This window comes from Mus caroli, unplaced genomic scaffold (genome assembly GCF_978045245.1).
Source record: "Mus caroli unplaced genomic scaffold, Mus_caroli_1 scaffold_19, whole genome shotgun sequence".
Classification (NCBI taxonomy): domain Eukaryota; kingdom Metazoa; phylum Chordata; class Mammalia; order Rodentia; family Muridae; genus Mus; species Mus caroli.
The window spans coordinates 33938155-33958804 of NW_028227274.1; the positions used below are offsets into that span (position 1 = coordinate 33938155).

General features: G+C 47.9%; 1 protein-coding gene across 5 annotated transcripts; it reads right to left on the reverse strand.

The window, feature by feature from the left end:
* Positions 1-1904: 1904 nt before the first annotated feature.
* On the reverse strand, positions 1905-19917 carry Hbegf (heparin binding EGF like growth factor). 5 transcript variants are annotated; one of them, XM_085833461.1, is made up of 9 exons: positions 19591-19916; positions 17689-18144; positions 13741-13847; positions 13167-13488; positions 12787-12960; positions 10244-10421; positions 4430-4585; positions 3616-3706; positions 1905-3345 (listed from the first exon to the last, which is right to left on the reverse strand). In XM_085833461.1, exons 4-8 carry the CDS (start codon positions 13210-13212, stop codon positions 3634-3636), a joined length of 627 nt encoding a protein of 208 aa, XP_085689587.1. In that variant the 5' UTR covers positions 13213-13488; positions 13741-13847; positions 17689-18144; positions 19591-19916; the 3' UTR covers positions 1905-3345; positions 3616-3633. The 5 variants fall into 5 exon arrangements, with proteins under 5 accessions (XP_085689587.1, XP_029327571.1, XP_029327575.1 ...); XM_029471711.2 differs by lacking the exon at positions 17689-18144; XM_029471715.2 differs by lacking the exons at positions 13741-13847; positions 17689-18144 and having other exon boundaries at positions 13167-13222; positions 19591-19917.
* Between the last annotated feature and the right edge of the window lie 733 nt (positions 19918-20650).

Genomic DNA, 20650 nt, shown 5'->3' on the forward strand with positions numbered 1-20650 from the left:
ACTATGGAATATTCCCTTTTAGGAGGGAATATTCGTACTTTCTATGTACTTTGTATGACTGTTCCATGTATAATAGGGGAGACTTTCAAAGTAGACAAGATATGATTTATGTGTCATATATGGGGACTCATATCTTGGACTTCTTGTATGCAAAGCATGTGTTGTACCGCTGAGCTACTACTTCCAACCCTGAGTTATGTTTTAAATAAAATATCATTCTAGCCAAGAAGCAAGGTACGAAGGCAAGAAGCATTTCAAAGTCCAGGTCTGAGAGGATGGTGCGTTGGACTGGGTGATGATTGGCATGAGTGATTGCATACATACATTCAAAATGTACAGCTGACAAGAGTGATTGGTGAGCTGGCAGTGGAGCGTGAGAGGACAGGATAAAAAAAATCTTGTTCCTTCCAGGAGCAAAGGCTACCTACATGAACAGTACACAATTAAATCCTGAGTCTAGGGCTTAACAATTGAACAGACACAAGCCCAGCCAGTCAAACTTCCTATAACAAACTCTAATCTTCCTCGTGTATTTATTTATTTATTTATTATATGTGAGTACACTGTAGCTGACTTCAGACACTCCAGAGAAGGGCATCAGATCTTGTTACAGATGGTTGTGAATCACCATATGGTTGCTGGGATTTGAACTCGTGACCTTCGGAAGAGCAGTCAGTGCTCTTACCTGCTGAGCCATCTCACCAGCCTGAGGTAGTGAGTATTAAAACAGAGTAATTAGTCCCAGGCACTGTGTATTAGGCAAGTTGTACAACCTAAGACTCATTTTCCTCTTTTAGGAAAATGAGATCGTTAATAGTTTCCCACCATGGAGTTGCAGAGTGTGAGAACAGTGTACATAAACATGCCAGACACTGAGACAGCTTAAAAACTCTTTCCTATGTTGTCAGGCAGCGCCAGTGATGCCTTTAATCCCAGTGCTCAGAAGGCAGAGGCAGGTAGATTCCGAGTTTAAGACCAGCTTTGTCTACAGAGTGAGTTCCAGGACATCCAGGAAACCCTGTCTCAAAACAAACAAACAAACTAACAAAAAAACAAAAACAAAAACATCAGCCAACCAGTCAACCAACTAACCAACCAGCCAAAAAACAAAAAAACAAAACAGAAGAGGAAGAAAGGAAGAAAGGAAGGAAGGAAGGAAGGGAGGGAGGGAGAGAAAGAGAGAGAGAGAGAGAGAGAGAAAGAAGGAAGGAAGGAAGGAAAGAAAGAAAGAAAGAAAGAAAGAAAGAAAGAAAGAAAGAAAGAAAGAAAGAAAGAAAGAAAGAAAACTTCTGTGTTAAACAGATTCCCAGGTACTAGAGCAGAACAGGGCTCAGTCAGTAAAGTGTTTAATATGCAAACACAAGGGCCTTCGTTTCTATCCCCAGTGCCCCATAAAAGTCAACAGACTGACACGTGTCTGTAACTCCAGACCCTGGATAGTAGAAGCAGATACAGGATAATCCCTGAAGCTCATTGGCCCACTAGCCTAGTGGTGAGCTGGTGAGCTCTGGGTTCAGTGAAAGACTGACTCAGAAAATAAGAAGAGCAAACTGGCCAGGGTAGTTTACACACCATTAATCTCATCACTAAGGAGGCAAAGATATGTAGATCTCTGAGTTCTAAGCCAGCTAGGGCTATGTAGAAAGACATTGTCAAAAAAAAAAAAAAAAAAAGGAAAAATAAAGGAGAGCGATGGTGAAGGACACCCAAAGTCAACTTCTGACCTCATGCACATCAAAACAAAACAAGCCAGGTGGGGTGGTGCAAGCACTCAGGATGCCATGGCTGACAGATCTGAGTTCAAGACCAATCTGCTCTACATAGAGTTTTCTAGGACAGCCGGGGCTCAATAGTGAGGCCTTAAATAAACAAACAACACCAAACCAAAAATGAAACAGAACATGGATGGAGTAAGGGTTATCTTTATTTGGGTCACAAAGTATAAATATGAACCAGGTTTTGGAAATATAGGTTGTAACAGTTCAGAAATGGCACTAGAACCTTCCATGGGGACTGTGACAGCATACATTATAGTCTTGGTGAGACCGTAGTAGTCTCCTTTACCCAAAACCTTCCCTCCCACCAACCTTCCCTATAGTAATTGATAGGTATCAATGACCAAGAATAGTCAACTCCAAAGCTCCCTGCTCTTCCTCAGCCTTTTTCTTTACTAATGCCTTCTCCAAACTGTCCTGTGCTCTGCCAACCCCTGCACGGAGTAGCACCAGAAGAACAGCAAGGATAAGGGAAATGTCTTGACACAAAGGGAGTGAGATGGGGCGATGGAGAACCAGGAAGCCCATGGACTTCCTGCAGGCATGGACGCTCAATCTCTTCTGGGATTTGGCAGGGAGAGGACACAGGCAAACACCAATATCTGTTACACGTTAACATCAGCACCTTGGGCTTTCGGAACACGAACAGTAGACAAAAATCACCTAGGCAAGACTGCAGTCCAACTCACAGAGTGGCTCCGCCCAAACCGATCCCTGCACTCTGACCATACACAACCTACCCTGGGATATTCTGCTCCAGGGACATCTTCTGAAATGTAGACAGACAATAAATTACTACCAATGGGTTACAGAGCAAATAGGACCCAGCGTGGCATTGAGCCAGATGGTGGAGCGCAGAGAAGTGGGCCAGGACATTGCCAAAGTAACAGTCTAGGCACTTGAAATATTATTGTTAGATTGTTAAAAACTAAATATATTAACATACATAGAATAAAATAAATATATAATTTAAGAGGCATTTTACAAACAAACAAACAAAAACAAAAACAACAAAACAACAAAATACTTGTTACTTTCCCCCTCTGGGTAGAAAAGTCCCAAAACTCAAGAGTTCTCGAGCTTGTGGTATTTCACAGTTAGCTCATCAAATCCAGCGCGCTGGAGGGTCCAAACAGCAGATCCCTTGCGGCTACTTGAACACATAGCTTCTTAACGCTGTTGCTCTCTTCCAGTCCATAAACCATTTAACCTTCCTCTCCTATGGAAACTAGCTGACACTTTCATCCAGAAGCTAAGTGTTTAAACAAACCAGTGGATTCAATGGAGGAGGACCAGGAAGGCCTGAAGGGCTCACTCACTCCTGCTTTCTTCTGATCCGGATCCCAGCGGGCATAGTCTGTTTGGCACTTAGAGGCTCTGAGATTTTTCTTTTTCTTTTTTTTCTTTTTTCTTTTTCTTTTTTTTTTTTTTAAAAGAGCAATTACAGGAGGCCCAGTCAGGGTAGCAACTGGGAATGAATGAAGACGTTTTCATGGCTGCTGGTGAAATATTTCTCCTCTGTGTAGAAGTTGTAACGAACCACTGTCTCAGAAATAGCCTCTGAAGGTTCCTGAAGCGTAAAGAGGGAGGCATTTGAAGCTGGGTCTAATCTTAACGACATGCAAGGAGCATTAGGAAGGGGAGCTGTGGGTGCCGCAACCTTGTGACCTAGCCAGAGTCTCTGAAAACAGTTCTGAATTGGAACTCAGACGGCACAGTAGTAACCTGCCCCCTGCTACCCCTAATCAAGACAATCCAGCACTTACTGAAGCAGACCCCAGACCCACCCATGCCTTGGCTTGTCCGCCCATGCTGCCCAGGACAAAGGATGGAGCCTTACCTATAGCTCAGGTCCTCCTCAGTGGGAGCTAGCCACACCCAACTTCACTTTCTCTTCACTTTCCAAGTCATAACCTCCTCTCCTGTGGTACCTGAGGAAAAGAAGGGCTGTGAAGAAATGACACCGTGCAGGCCCCACAGCCGGCCCTCTCAAGAAACCCCCATCATGGTGATCCATTTCTTCAAAAAAGCCCAGAGGAGGTGGCAACTCAGGAGTCTTTAGCCAGAATTTAGCTTCTCTGAGGGATTCCTGTCCCTACCAGCAGAGAATTTAGATATATATTTGTGTATGCATATATAATACATATCATGTTTTTAGAGACAGCACCTCATAACCCAGACTGCACTAGCATTTCCTATGTAGCTCAGGCTGGCTTCATAGCAAGTGTATACCTGTCACCCCTGACTTTATTGATTTTGGCATTATTTGGTCCTCAAAACATCCTTATAGAGTCCAATCGCTGAAAGATTACCATCAATAATATTATCCATGCCTTTACTACCAAACCATGCATTAATACCCGGGGAAGGAAATGTCTAAGAGGTGCTCCTGTGGGTGAGTGACCAGGCCACAGAGGTAGGAAATGAACCCCACGAGAACAGTGGAACAGAACCTGCATGGCCTGGCCTGACCGTAAGTACCCTGGGCTTCACACACCGGTCTTATGCCATGTCAGGCAAAAAATAATAATAATATTTTCTAGAAAGTACAATACTAGGCCAGCATCTAGGGATATGAGGAGAGGCCCTAAGTCCGAGGGGAAGGAAGAAGTGAATGACTCCAAAAACAAGCCCACGAGGCCCCAAACACTCACCTAAACATGAGAAGTCCCACGATGACAAGAAGACAGACAGACGACAGTACTATAGCCACCACAGCCAAGACTGTAGTGTGGTCATATGTGTATAGGGGATTCTCCACCGGTAGAGTCAGCCCATGACACCTGTGTCCGTGGTAACCAGGGAGGCATCTAGAATAACAAGAAGAAGAGAGAGTTAATGGTGTCTGCACCCCCTCTGCCTCTCTCTCCACCCACCCCATCCCACCCCCAGAGTCCTGCTTCGGGCAGGGAAAAAGTGAGGGAGGAGTTGAAGGTCTCTCTTTAGATGTATTCCACATGGGCCTAATCTATTACATCTGTACTAAGGTGTTCCGCTTATGCTACTTAGGAGGACTTGGGCGGAGGGCGACTCAGCATCTCTCCCTCAATCTAGAGAGGCCCTTCAACATTCTGACCCAGAAATAAACCCAGCCTGGCCCATCCATGTATCCAGCATGCGGTCCCTCCCCACTGCTTGCTGCTCGGCCTATTAATAGGCCCTGTCCCTCTGCCAGGAATCATTTTTTTTTTCTTGTTTCCTTCATTTAACTCCTCGCTCCCAACCTGGGAACTAAACTACAGCCTTTGGTCTCCCGAATGCTGGACTCTCTGGTCTCCTTTATCTCAGGGCACAAAGCAAACAAACCAAGATAACATCTTCCTGCCCAGCCACCCTGACACAGCGGGGAAAGAATGTCAGAAACAATCCCAGAGCTCTTCTCAATCCAGAAACAAGTCACGTGACAACCCCCTCTTCAAACACAAAGCATTTCCTTAAAGCCCTTAGGAAGACATCCCTTCCTTTGAGCACCCTTGAGATCCTTTGATGTAGGGGGAGCCCCATGCTACAGAAAAGTGGCATGGCTTGCCTAGGTCTCAGCAACAGGGCAGCAGCATTGTCGTGGACCCTCTAACTTTGCTCATGCACCCCCCACATCATCTCACCCACCATCTGGGGTAGGGGTAGGTTTGTCTGCTTGGGGATGTTAGGCTAGCATCTGCTGAAGGAAGCACGGAGAGAGAACCTGTGGCCCTCTGAATCGCACCGTCTCTAGAAAGAGGTGTGCACCTGGAGCCTCAGAGCCACGATGAATCTCTCCTTCCCACTGGCAGGGCCCGGGGAGGCTCCGTGGAGCAGAGCTGTGGACTCTGGAAATGGCACAGGGGTCAAGATGGGTAGCAGTGCATCCCTGTCCCTCCCGACCTTAGGACTGCCCAGCACCTACTTCTGGGTACAGAGCAGCATAAAGGTGGGTCAGCTCCACAAAGGACAGAATACGTTCCTTGCCTAGCCTCTTCAGTATGTCTGGCCCCTGAGTCAAAGTCAGGGAAAAAAAAAAATCTAACAGTATCCCTATCCTTCCGGGACCTAAAGGAAGCTCCTAGGAGTGTTTCTGGAAAATCCTGTGTGCACAGAGATGAGGGGTCAAAGAGATGAGGTGATCTGTCAAGGCTCAGAACTACAAAGCACCAAGGACAAGGTCAGGAGCTACACTTGTGACCCCATTAATGCAGGGAACCCTAAGAGAGTATCTGATAGGTCCTGGGACTGTCTGATCTGTTCTCTGACCACATTATTATTATTATTAGTTATTACAGCTTTAATAACAAATAGCGAGTAATAAAGGCCTACCATGAGCCAAGTACTCTGCGCTAACGGCTTCACAAGGATTATTTTATTTGGCCTCTGGTGAGGCTTGCATTTGGGCCCTTTTGATATCATTTAACATTTAAGGTCAGACCACCTGTGAAGTCGAGGTTACCATCCCCATTTTGAAGAAACCAAGGCTTAACTTCTAATAAATAACGCGCCAAGGTTACAAAGTTAGAGAGTAGCGGAGCCCTGGATTTAATCCAGCAGTCTGCATGACCTCAGCAGCTATGCTATGCCAGGGAAGGGAAGCGGAATCTGTTTTGCAGTTCCGAACCATCATTCAAACCCCACAGGTAGTTACTCAGATGGTAGAAATAAAACTTGGCCTCAGAGTCCCACAATTCAGTTATATAATCCCTCCACCACCTCTGTCCTGAGTCAAAAGGATAATAATGTAAATGTGCTAATATTACCAACTTCCCCCTCCCGCCAAAGCCTGGCTTCCCCAAGGAAGAAGGGGGGTTGAGCATACTCCGAGCATCCCTGGATGCAGCGCAAGATCATGTGTCCTGCCTCAAGCCAACACACACATCTGTCAAACTAGGACATGTTTCTCCTCTCTACGTCTGTGACCCACTTCAGAACTTGCGTGACAACAGACGCTCCTTCTAGAGGCCAGAGATAGCTTCTACATACTCTTATATATCTCCGAATCAACTCCAGGAGTTGAAGGAAGCATCCTTTGATAGTGGGGAATCAGAACAAGTGAGTTCCAGACTGGTTCTGCTATTTCTAGCCAGGTGATCTTGGGCAAGTCACGTTACTTTTCTAAGCTTTGATTTATTTCCTTGTGTTAAATCAGAAGTAATCAGAGCCTACTCACTCTAGCATCATGAAAAACCCATGCCCCATTTATGTGAATTATTATACAACCAAACCAGAGGGCAAAGCCTGTTTCTCAAGGAACGAGATGTTCAGGACAGATGGAGTCAAGAGAAGGGGCTTCTCTGCACATGAGCAGTGTGCATAGTGCAGCTCCAGGCCTGCCTCTCTTCCAGCAGAGTCCTTCCCAACCCAACTACCCCTAGGTTTGCTCTAGCGACAGGAAACCCTGCAGCCAGTTTCTGGGTCAGCAGCCAGTCAGAAGCCCAAGAAAACTGCTTTTTGAGGGCAACTTTTGGCTGGTGAGACAGAAGGGTTTTCCTGTTCCTGGTGACTGTCAAAGGCTGGTTTAGGAAGCCAGCTAGCCTCAAGGTCGCCACAGCAGCCTGGTCACACCCTGGCTGGCAGTTTCTGGGTCTAAAGGAGAGGAGAAGCCACCAAGAGGGACACAGATGTAGGTGCACAGACATCACATTGCCCCAAACCAAGAGCTCTATGTCAAAGAACCCACCCTATGAAGTCTGCCTAGGAAGTTGACACAATGCCTTCTGGACACTTGCTGTGTTCTTAGAGTAGTGAAATCCTAAGGGGTGTTCTAGGACAACAGCTGCCCCCCATAAAACTCTGCTCCGACTCTATAAGGACAGGGATAGAGGAGGAAAGCCAACACCTAGTGTGTCCCGGGAACACAAAAGCATGCTGGGATAGGAATGAGACCCCATTTTTCTTCCCATGAACTTATTTAGCTGTTGAGCTCATGCAAATAACTTCCTACTTGCTCTCTGCGGTTCCCTCATTTTCCAAATAGAGAAAGTTCTGCCCTCCCAGCAAAGAAAGGGCTTATGGACATTCCAAAGACCATCTCCTTTCATTCCTTCAGACAGAGTGAGTAAGTGCTCACCCTACCCGCTGGGCTGAATTTGATTTAAATGTAAACAATGAAGGCTTCAAAGAAATAGTGCCAATAATACCAATGTGTGATTATTATCATTATTCCTAGGCCACCAGGTGGTCTTAAGCACATTTCTTGGGTTCTCTGCACTTAGGAGGTCAGGGAAGCCCTGCTGTTGGCTGATCAATGGACGCCCTGGAAAGCCATTCACTAAAACACCCAGAACCACAAACATCCTGAGACAGTGTGGCTAGACAGACTCCTGGCTGGAGTCCATCTTGACTACCCTCAGAGTCACTTTCTCCACCCTGAGTTAATGATGCCATTTTACACATTGAAGACAAACACTTCCTGTCCCGTCCCAGGACATTGGAAAGGCGCAGACTGAGACTCTACCTTTTTTTTTTTTTTTTTGGTTTTTCAAGGCAGTGGTCTCTCTGAGTAGCCCTGGCTGCTCTGAAACTCGTTCTGTAGACCAGGCTGGTCTCGAACTCAGAGATCCACCTGCCTCTGCCCCTGGTATTAAAAGCATGAGGGTGTGTGCCATCACCAGCTGGCTGAATCTGCCCATTCTTTTAACCAAGCCTCTCCAATACACCAAACTTCTGTCTAGGATGCTGCAAGAAAGGACACACTGTCTGTGAAGGTGGGATTAGATCCATCCGCTAACTGCTAAATAAGGACAGATCTGCTGTATATGAGTAGATAAGACTTGGGTGCTTATGAAAGTTAAAAGGACCAATGCTAGTCACAGGTGGAAGAGATGCCATACAGACAGATTTTTTTGACAAGAGGAAGAGTCAGTACAACAGCATCCTGAGCTGTCCAGAGTCTCTTAGGAAGAGCCACAGGGTTCCAAGAGACGGTCTCTCGACAGGGAAGAGAGGGGATGTCTGTAGCCTGATGTGGGCTATTGGCCTTAGGCACAGTGGCATTTTGCTTGCCAGAGAGCATAGCGACACCACTGTCATCCCCGAGGGGTTGCCAAAGTGACCACTTGCTGGGTTTGGCCTATGAGAGGATCCTGAACCCATAACCCCTCCCTCCATCCACATCTTGACAGGGAGCGGTGATGCTGCAGGCTGAGTTGGGTTCCATGGATAATCCTGCACACACAAAAGTGTTCTCCCACCTCCTATTTCCCACAAACTCAAATCTTCTATGTCTCCCCCATCCTTCTGTCCTTTGCCTGGGTGAAAAAGAAGAGGGGCTTTGACTCACTCTGGATGCTGGTTCCCTCTCTGTACAGTCCTGCCATGCCTTAGGATCAAGGCACACTGACTGGCTCACATGTACACACTTGGGTATACACACCCACTGGCTCACATGTACACACTTGGGTATACACACCCACTGGCTCACATGTACACACTTGGGTATACACACCCACTGGCTCACATGTACACACTTGGGTATACACACCCACTGGCTCACATGTACACACTTGGGTATACACACCCACTGGCTCACATGTACACACTTGGGTATACGCGCCCACTGGCTCACATGTACACACTTGGGTATACACACCCACTGGCTCACATGTACACACTTGGGTATACACACCCACTGGCTCACATGTACACACTTGGGTATACACACCCACTGGCTCACATGTACACACTTGGGTATACGCGCCCACTGGCTCACATGTACACACTTGGGTATACGCGCCCACTGGCTCACATGTACACACTTGGGTATACACACCCACTGGCTCACATGTACACACTTGGGTATACACACCCACTGGCTCACATGTACACACTTGGGTATACACACCCACTGGCTCACATGTACACACTTGGGTATACGCGCCCACTGGCTCACATGTACACACTTGGGTATACACGCCCACTGGCTCACATGTACACACTTGGGTATACGCACCCACTGGCTCACATGTACACACTTGGGTATACGCGCCCACTGGCTCACATGTACACACTTGGGTATACATACCCACTGGCTCACATGTACACACTTGGGTATACACACCCACTGGCTCACATGTACACACTTGGGTATACACACCCACACAGCATGTGACTTATGTCGCCTCCTATCAGCTGCTGGGAAACCAATCTGCTGTGTTTCCTAACAGCTTTCCTTTCCAGAGAAGTCTCCAGGACCCAGGGCCCTCCTTCCCAGGTGCCCGCTCTCATAGGCACACACTCATCTATAGGGATGCAGGGGGAAATGTCCTGAAGGATTGAGGAGAGTCACAACCCCATGCCACAGGAAATGACATCCTCTTTGGTGGTGGTGGTGGTGGCGGCGGCGGGGACTTCCGCTGACTAAAAATATGTCCCTTCCTTTGAACTTCCTCCCAGAGGTTGAAAAGAAACTGGGTGACATTATGAATTCAAGGAACAGTGACAAACAGAACGTGTGGCTGGCAGTGTGACAATGAGATTCCTCCTGGGAGTGGAGCACTTACTTGCAAGAGGGCGTATGAAACTCCTGCAGGTATCTGCACTCCCCATGGATGCAGTAGTCCTTGTATTTCTTGAGGCACGGGTCTCTCTTCTTTCCTAACCCCTTTCCTTTCTTCTTCTTTTTCCCATTCCTTTCTTTGCTTGGGGTGGCCAGGGCTTGTGGCTTGGAGGAAAAAGCAACTGCAGGAAAACAGTTCTGGTGAGCTTTTCTACTCTGTTCCTCTGCAAAGGCATCTCCAAATATAAGCCAGGCTGATCTCAGACTCCCATTTCACCCACCCCAGCATCTGGATCATGGAATTACAGGTGGATACCCCCCAAACTGATGAGGGTGCACACACTCTTTGGTCCCACCTGAAGTCAGAGGCCTGGGAACAAACTCTTTAAGAACCACCAGAAAGGAAACTTTAAAGAGGAAATAGAGGTTGGGTTAGGTCCCAAGGAAGAAGGGCTTTGTTCTAAGAACGCCAGAGTAACTGCAGGTCACAGCGCAAAGCTATCAGCCTGGCTCTGCCGGCTTTCTACCCTCTCTGTGATCTCCCACGAGCTCGAGTCTATGTAACCCTCAATCAGCCTCATTTCCTGGTCCTGTACTTGGTGACCCACTTGCAGGAAGACTGTGTCACAGACAAAAATTGCTTTGGGAGAAGGAACATGGCTGTTTGGGGTAGGACGCTTCTAAGATAAGAGTGTCTATCAATTGGAAACCTCTTCTCTGGAATTCCCATTGGTCACAGGGTTTGGTACAGAACCTACCTCTGAAACAGAAAACTAGCCACCTCTGATTTAAAAGGCCTTACTTTTCTGAGTTTGGGCAAGAAATCTGCCTGCCCTAAGCCCTTTAACAATTTATCCACCTTTTCAAACATCCAATTAGATTTATCCTCAAATGTCCTATTTATACCTGGGGTAGGGAGGGGCGTTACAATACGTACAAAGAACTGTCCCAGAGGAACTGGACTATGACAACCCCCCTCATCTTTCCAGTCTGTAGATATGGGGAGGGTCAAATTCACATTCAGGTGGGACTGGCCTTTAGCCCAGGAGTCTGATGCCAGCCTTCCCTGTTCCTGAACCCAGTAGTTAAAAGGTGCTTACTGTCCATAGCTATAGCTTAAGTCTGGCAGAAAGATGGACATGATAGGTTACACTAGGGACACAGAATCCTCAAGATAAATGAGACTTCAAAAATGCTAGGGCATTTTCATAATGAACTGTTAGATTCCAAAAGGCAGGGGCTTTCCCCAAGGTGCCACAGAATTAGAATTAGAGCAGTGCTATCTGGTCCTGTTCCAGGCTCCTTAAACACTCAGAAGGTGTTGCTGGTGGCCAGAGGAAGCCAGTCATCAGAACTCCAAGGAGAGCAAAGCAGAATCCATGGCAGAGAGAGGTGCAGAGTTAAAACTGACAAGTTAGGCTCCTGCTGAAGAGGGAGCTGTGAGTCAGGTTGACAGAGGTAAGAGGAGCAGCCATGTGGGTGGGGGGTGAGTCACAGCCCTGCCCAGCCCTATCCAGCCAGAAAGAGAGAGAGAGAGAGGGAGAGAGAGAGCGCGCCAGGAGAATCCAGACTGTTCAGGACATGGGTGACCCCAGGGGGCCACTGTTGAGAGGATGATGTGTGGGATCCCAGCCTCTCAGTTTTAGAGCAGACTCTTGACTTAATGCAAAACAGAGAAAGAACCCAGGGAAGCCTTGGGTGAGAAGGGAGCAGGCATGCAAAGCAGCAGGTGGGGCTGAACAGAGGTGTGTCTCTTTCCAACCAAATATAGTCATTCCGGGGCCCACAGGGCTTCTGGCTGGCTCCGCCCCTGAGAATCACCGCAAGTGGCAAGAGGCAGGGAGGCCCTCAGGTTCTGGACTCTGACCAGTCCCTGTGCTCAGCCCCAGATACAGGTTATAGGATCATACCTAGACCTTTCTTCCTGGAGTCTCCTTAGGGATTCCAGCGGAGTCTACATGTTTCAGACCCACAGCGTTTCAAAATAGCCTCGCAGGACCCAACATTCACCATTCATGGCCAGCTGCAGGGGTGCTGGCCACATCTACCAAAGCTAAGAAGAGTTCCTCACTGCCCTCTTTTTCTCTAGCTTGGAGACAGGTGGATGAAGGAGACTAGCATCGCTCACATTCAACATTCCCATCTGTTAACTCTTTTTATATATAATCATCACATATATAATCAACATCAAATAGGACTTGCACTTTTTTTTTCCATAGAAACTCTAGAGAAAGCATTTCTATTGCGCCTTCATTCCATCTAGCTTATCTCAGAGGACAACCTGCCTCCTTCAGTTTGCTCCAAAATATAAAATAAGACCCCACACTAGGTGAGGCCAAGGACAAGACTGACCGCACTGTATTACAGAACCCCCATCTCCAGTCAGCCCATAAGTTTTTCCTTGAAGTCTTCCATAAACATCCCTCAGTCCTCGGGTGGGGGGTGGGGGTGTAAGGGAGTGGGAATGGGGGCAAAAGCATAAATCTTAGGCCTGTGTATTCTTCAGCTGCGAACAACATCTAAGGTTTAGTAAGCCTCCACACCCACCTTTGAAAAGGTCCAGATCTGTCCCTTCTAAGTCCTGGACCCCCTGAGCACGATCAACTCCCGTGGGTAGCAGCTGGTCTGTGGATCCAGTGGGAGGGTCAGGGTTGCTGGTTGCTGCCGCCAGACCTCTCCGAAGCCGCTCCAGACTCTCACCGGTCACCAACGCGGACAACACTGGACAAGAGAAGAGAGGAGGCCTCAATAAGACCCTTTGCTTAGACCCCTCTCTACCACGCCATCGAGGTCCACGCCCGCCCTTCAGGGCGCACGGGCCCCACCAAGTGGCCCGCTCGGTGGGTGGGGGGCGCCGCGGCGACCTTCCCACGTGTCCCCCGCACGACGCCCACCCCACCCCCGACCTCGGAGACATGAGCTCTTACCTGCAGCCAGAAAGAGCTTCAGCATCACCGACGGCAGCAGCTTCATGGTCCCGAGCCTGGCGGAGACGGGGAGGCAGCGATCACTTTGGATGCGGCGGCCGCTGGACGCCTGCACCGGGGCCAGGCGGTGGAGGACAGCGAGGTTCCACTAAGGCACCGTCCGCTGCCTGCCTCTGGGTGAGATCCTGTCTGGGAACCTTGCGGCCGCGGTTCGTCTGTCTGTTCAGAGTCGGTCCGCGCGTCCACGCTCCAGCCCTTGAAGGTCTGTCAGGCCGACCAGCCAGCCGCGTGCAGCTCCCCGGGCCAACTGAGCTCTCGCTCGCTGCGCGCGGCCGGGAATAAGGCTCCGGGGAAGGAGTGGGAGCCCCGCCCCGCCCGGCGCCGCCCCCTTCCCTCCCCCTCCCGCGCCGGGAAGCCAGCCCGGCTGGAGGCGCCGACAGCGCTGCCCCGGACTAGGCGGTTGCGGCGGGAGGACCCGGAGGCGCTCACATTTTTTGGGACCAGGCCAGAGCAGCCGTGACTGGAGTGTGGGTGTAGGGTGAATGACCAGCAGGTGGCGAAGACCGGATCCTACCTTTCCTCCTACGCGGGTCTCGGTGCAGCCTAGTGAAAGGTGATCTGAGAGCTGTTCCTGGCCTCTGCCCCTGCATCTATGACAAGTCCCCGCTCCACACTAGGTATCTGCACTCAGATGATAACCAAGCAGTAAATAATAATTCGTTTATCGTTTAGAAACTAGAAACAGGAATGCCAGCTTGTCTCCTGAGGGCAAAGTGACCAGACACGAAGTTGAAATCATTTGATGCCAATCCAGCAATAGCAAAGGAAGTTAGGAGTGGCTTCCACTGCTTTTCCCCAGGGGACATAGTCTACTTTAGGATTTCTGAACTATGCGATATAGTTCCCAGGCTTTTGCTATCAGAGAGAGAACAAGCCTCATACTTTCCCTTGGCTATTAAGACCACTCTATCAAACATAAGCTCACCTCTCAAAGGATCCAACCAGCTAACCTCGACCCGTGTGTGACCAGTGCCCGGCTGATATTGTTTCTTTTCCAACTGTTGTATTTTTATGAGGAGGGGGGTCGTCTGGAGTCAATGTCCTGACTCAAATAATGACTCCCTCAGTAAGTATTTCAGCTCCCAGGGACGTGCTGGGTAGGGAGTTTGACACAGGGCTGGGTTGGCATTCAGAGCCTTCAAATTGTGCCAGACAGAGAGCACTTTGCCTGATTCAGCCATGTGTAGGGATAAAAACAGGCCTACTATTTATACACTGTCTATCCCGCTCTTTCTCTCCACCCCACCCCCACTTTCTCAGGGGTCAATCTGGCTTCCCCCCTCTTCATTCTCTGCAGCTACACTCCCAGGCCTAGGTGTCTACAGTGAACTGCCATGTCTTACAGACTTGGATTGCTCTTTACCGGGTGAACTTGAACAAGATAATTCTTCGAGTTTTTTGGAAGAAGGTCAGTTGGTTTGATTTTATGTGTATGGGTGTTTGCCTGCAGGTATGTCTGTGTACAGCATGCCTGTCTGGTACCCACAGAGGTCAGAAGAGGGTATCAGATTCCCTGGGACTGGAGTTACAGATGGTTGTGAGCCCCTGTGTGAGTACAGGGAATCCAACCTGGGTTCTCTGGAGGAGCACCCAGTGCTTTTAACAGTTGAGGTGTGTCTCTAGCTCCTAAGATAATTGATTTTACTGAGCCTCAGTTTCTACACATCTCTAATGGGAAAAATGCCACCTTGGGTGCTCAGTATTGGGCCCAGGACCTCAGCAGCTGGCCACCACCCCAGCCACACCTCATCTCCTCCAAACTGAAGCCATCCAGGGGTCAGGGTTCTCCCCGGGGGGGAAGGGTGGAGGGAGACACTTCCTGACACATGACCAAATCACTCCCCTTTCTCCCCCTCCCACCATTCACACCCTGCTCTCCTGTCCTGGCCTGCTTCTTCCTTCCTATGCTAGGTCCTTCCGCCTCACCACTGCGTCAGCTCAGCTTTGTTGGGGCAACTCCAGGCTTTCATCACACCCAGGAGCCTCACCCTATCCAGGTTTGTGTGTCAGGTTTTACAAGGAAGGGCCTGGAGAAAATAAGGTGAAAGACCTGAAATGTATTTAGGATAGTCACTTCCCTTCCCAGAACTGCAGAGAACCTAGGACCGAAAGACTAAGCAAAATAAAACAAAATTACAGACTGAGAATACAACTGAGTGGTAGAGAGTTTGCCTGGCATGTGAAAAGCCCTGGTTTCCATCTTTAGTGTCTCAGAAAAAGAGAAAAAAGAAGAATTATCACCACACGACCACCAGCAGCAGCAGCACCACCACCAACAGCATCATCACCATCACTACCAATACCACCATCACTGTCGCTGCCACCGTAATCATCACCATCAGCATCATCACCACCGCCACCACCATCACCACCACCACCATTGCTACCACCATCAGCACCACCACCATCACCCCACACACTTACTTACAAACAAAAATGTTTAAGTATTCATAATTGCTATATCGAGGCTAAGAGTGTGTTTCTGTGATAAGAGTGCTTCCTCGGTGTGAATAAGGCCATGGATGTGATTCCCAGCACCATGATAAAGAGGGAGGGAGGGCAGAAAGGAAAGAAATAACATGTCTAAGAAACTCTGCACTTGTTTTTTTTGGGTATTGAAATCCTGGCAGCAGAGGGTAAATTGGACGTGGGAGAAGCAACCGCTTTATAGAAAGAACCACAGGCCATCTTCAGTCCAGCTGAGACGTTCTGGTGACTGTGTGTAGTTCATTACTTGACAAGAAAGTCGGTATCTTTGTTGAACAGGACCCATTATTAGAAAAATCCTTAAGCTGATCCCAGCACATAGAAGGTAGAGGGAACAGGGTCAGGAGTTCAATGCCATCCTCACTAATATATTGAATTTGAGTCCTATCTGGACTACCTGAGGACAGATCTCAAAAATAAAAATCTCAATCATAATGCATCCTGGAGTAGCCCCGTTAGCAGGCTTATTCCCTAAACATTCACGGCCACACTGTCAGAGCAAGTGCGTGCTACAGGCTGAACTCAAGAGCCACGCAGAAGAGGATGTGTTCTGGTCCTGTACTCACACCTTAGATTTGACGATGGATTAACAGAGCCTTATCTGAAAAGACGACAGGTAGACGTGGATGAGAAGAAGAAAGCAGATTTGTGATCATTGGTGGCAGAGCATACCGAGTTTCGCTGATAATGCAAAGGGTGGGAGTAGAAACTAGCTTAATGCATTGAGAGGGTAGCAGGAAGACCACAGGCAGCAAGTGAAATGGCCGTGGGACAAAGACGAGGACAGAGGATGGAGGACATAAAATGACAGGGTGGACAGAGGATTATTCCCCATCATAGAGAATCAAACAAGATGAGGATGGGAAACTGGAGTTATGTAAGGTTGTTCTGTATGGCTTCTTCCTCTACCTGCTCTGCCTGTCACGAGCCAAGGACTCACTCATAGGTAGCGCTCCAATGGGCAAGTCTGCTTTCCTCAACTGTTGACGGTGCGTGAGCAAACCCAGGCTTCTCTGACTAGCCTTCTGCTCCTAGTGAGTCAAAAGGGAGCTAATCTAGAGCAGAACCCATGGCATCCTGTTTCCCAGCTCAGGCCGGGTTCCCAGGCGGCTGGAAAGGCAGGCTCCCTGGGACTCCGAGTGCTGCTGCTGACTCACTGCTAAAGCACTGAGTCCTTGATTTGAGGAGAATTCTAGGGCGCCAGTGTGGAGGAGCTGGAAGAAAAGTGCTCCAAGGAATGGGAGTTGGGGGTGGGGGGTTGGGGCTCTGGGAGAGAGGCTTTTCAGGATCCTTTCCTCTCTGCAGCTGCTACAAAGGCCTTGTTAATGAGTTCCTCTAAACCTGGCTGTGCATCCGAATCACCAGGGAATACATTAAAGATAAAAAGGCCCAACCAGATATGGTGGCGGTGCACACCTTTAGTTCCAGCACTTGGGAGGCAGAGGCAAGACAGGTCTGAGTTCGAGGCCAGCCTGGTCTACAGAGTGAGTTCCATGACAGCCAGGGCTGTACAGAGAAACCCTGTCTCGAAAAAACAAAACAAAACAAAAAAAGAGAAACAAACAAAGAAATTTTTTTTAAAAAAGCCCAAACTCTGAGTTGGGAGTGTAAGTCGTTGGAAGATCACAAGCCTAGCGTGTACCAACCAACCAAACAAACAAGGGGTTATGTAAAGTCAGGTATGGTGGTACATGCTTACAATCTCAGCACTTCAGACCAAGACAGAATTATCAAGATTTGGAGGAAGTCCTGGGCTATATGAAACACTGTCACAAACAAACAAACAAACAAACAAACACAACAAAACCAGAAACCCTCTGGAATTGGAACCTCCGAGGTAGGAGCAGAGGAAATCTGATAGATGTTTGTATGCATTAGATATGCTAACGTCACTACCCTCATTTTAAAGGGTGAGAGCTCAAAGATGAATGCGACAGTCCAAGGTCAACCAGCTAGGATGTGTAGCTCAAGATACCTGAGCAAGTGGACGAGAAGACAGCAGCTTCCCTCCCCTTTGTCTCTGCACACAATAACATCCTCGGCTTTACTGAGGGTGTTCTGGAAGTGTGGCGCTGCCTAACTGGGCTGAACGGAACGGTGGCCATGGATGAGGGCAGCAGAGTGGCTAAGAAAACGGACGCATGCAGGAATCAGGCAGTCGTGAGTTCAACTTTCCACACTTATTTGTAGCTGCTGTTTGTTTTGGCTTTGTTTTCGGCTTTCTTTTTACATTTATTTGGTTTGTTTCACTTGTTAGTTGTGAAGTGCTTGCTGGAGCCATTTCTCTCCTTCCACCACCATGTTGGGTCCCAGATACCCGACTCAGGCCGTTGGGTTTGGCAGCAGACGCCCTCACCTGATTAGTCCCTTTTGTTCACCTTTCCAACCTGCAGCACGTTATTCAGTGTCTTCTTATATGTGATGTATACGTCTAAAACAGGGTGATGACAGTAACTATCAGAGGGCTCTTGTGATGAATAAATCAGGTCATGTGTATAACATAGAGTATGATCATGTGTAAAACATAGAGTATGATCATGTGTATAACATAGAGTATGATCATGTGTAAAACATAGAGTATGATCATGTGTATAACATAGAGTATGATCATGTGTATAACATAGAGTATGATCATGTGTAAAACATAGAGTATGATCATGTGTATAACATAGAGTATGATACCTGACATACAGTAGGTGGTTAATGACAGCTGTTACTATGAACAAATTCATTTCCTCCTTTTCTTCCTCCTTTTTTCTTCCCGAAGGAAGGATTTGATACATACCCATGCACTCAGCATATCCCGTACCTTGCCTTGCTTCAAGCCCTAGATTGCTCATTTGAAACGGTGAAGAAAGCTTAAAACAGTTGTGCTGTTTATGGCTAGGGAGGCCTTTTATACTTTTTTTTTTAAACTTTTTCTTGTCATGCTGCTATCAAAAAGGTTTGCTGTGACTATTGAGAGTAGCTAATCTGAAAAATACGACTTTATCCTAGATCAGCCTTCCCCAGAGATGGAGTTCCAGAGATGGCCATGCATAGTAACGGGGCAGTAAATCTACAGGTTTGGAAACCTCAACCCAAGAACAGCCATTCTGGCTCAGAGCTCATCCAGAAACTTGTGCACAGAAGTTTTGGAAGTGCATGCTAAGTAGCCCTGGGGCTCTGCAGGATGGGGGACAGTGATTCCAGAGGGCACCTCTTCTAGGGGATGCTTTAGCAACCAAGAGGTTGGAGTCACACAAAGTCAAGGTCGGGCTGAAGGGTCATGGGTCCCTATTGGCATGGGTTCTTCTATCCTGTCGGAATCAGCTGGTCAAGCAATCTTAGAATGTTTAGAATTTTGTAATGTTGGATTCTGGCCTGTTTTTGGGGTCCCCTGAACCTCTTTATGCTAGCCTGAGGTATTTGGTAGTGAATACTCTATACACACATGAGCACGGACATGTCTGGCGTCTGACTGGGACCAGGATTTGGATCGTCTAACTAGGAACAGAGGTGGTAGGGAGAAGCTTTGGTAGAAATGTCCAGAAATCTACAACTCTCAGCCAAGAAAGGACTTTTTTTCCCCCTGAAACAGGGTTTCTCGGTATAGCTCTGGCTGTCCTGGAACTCACTCTGTAGACCAGGCTGAGCCTCCAACTCAGAAATCCACCTGCCTCTGCCTCCCAAGTGCTGGGATTAAAGGCGTGTGCCACCACCACCCCAGCAAGAAAGGACATGTACAATATATCCCATTCCCTCTGGTTTGTTTCTATTTCCAACAGCATTTTGTGACCTTATCCGTCAGCCATTCCCTGACACAGATGGCTTTCTGCTAGCAGGAAGGGAGCAAAGGATTCCTCCTCCTTCGAACAACCCATCCCCCTCTCCAAACCTTAGATTCCTCAGGTAGAAATATCGAGGGGTTCAAACAACCACGCCACATCCAGACATTGCCCACGGAGGTCCATCATGGTGGTTTTCTGTCAGGTGCTTCCAAAGGCTTGCTGAGACATTCTCTGGAGTGGCCAATCTCCAGGCACGATAGCTTTCATCTGTAACTCAGCCTCTTTGCTTGTAAGTAGTGATGGTAATAATCTGCTTACTGTGTTCTTGGGACAATGCAAGGAGAGAGTTTCTGGAGTGCTGCTTAGGAAAGCTCAGAGCTTCGTGTGAATAAGTCAATACTCTTGTTCATTTTTCCAATGCTTAACCTTGGAATGCAGTCATACCGTACTCTGTGCCGGAAATGTGCATGTTCAGTTCCTCATTGGTATGCAGTTACAGGGCAGCAATTTAACAGTTTAACAGCCATTTACAGCGCCAGCTGGTCTAAGACAATGGTTTAGGAAGGAAGAGATGCTGCCCTCTACAGGACACTCTAGGAATTTCAGGGAGAGGTTTTTTTTGTTTTTTGTTTTTTGTTTTAAAGAATCTGTGAAAAAATGAGGGTCAGGTTTACTCAGCCATGGTAGAGTGATGCACATCTATACTGTAATCTCAGCACATGGAAGGAGGAGGCAGACAGATCTCTGTTGAGTTCAAAGCCATCTTGGTCTTTACAGTGAATTCCAGTCCAGGCAAGGGTACATAGTGAGACTCTGTCTAAACGAACAAACAAATAAACAAAAAGTGGGAGACCTCAGCCCTAAACGGAATGTCTAGAGCATATTTTCCACTCAAGACTCAGGGTCTTATGCAGAAGAGGGAACCAGAAAGATTTGTAAGGGCCAGGAGTGATAAATGACTTCAAGGCAACAATGTTTTCTAGACATAACAGGACAGATACATATATGAACTCAATAATTGTGACAGGACACATAAAACCCGTGTAATCTTTTTTTTCGTTTTGTTTTTGTTTTTCGAGACAGGGTTTCTCTGCATAGCCCTGGCTGTCCTGGAACTCACTTTGTAGACCAGGCTGGCCTCGAACTCAGAAATCCGCCTGCCTCTGC

What these genes read in the sequence shown, in the direction of transcription:
- Hbegf (XM_029471715.2), bottom strand. Translation starts at nt 13,212, where the DNA reads ATGAAGCTGCTGCCGTCGGTGATGCTGAAGCTCTTTCTGGCTGCAG. An exon ending in AGATCTGGACCTTTTCAAAG is followed by an intron (nt 10,422 to 12,786) that starts GTGGGTGTGGAG and finishes GTTTTCCTGCAG; the next exon opens with TTGCTTTTTCCTCCAAGCCA. An exon ending in GTGGGACTTCTCATGTTTAG is followed by an intron (nt 3,707 to 4,429) that starts GTGAGTGTTTGG and finishes TCTTTTCCTCAG; the next exon opens with GTACCACAGGAGAGGAGGTT.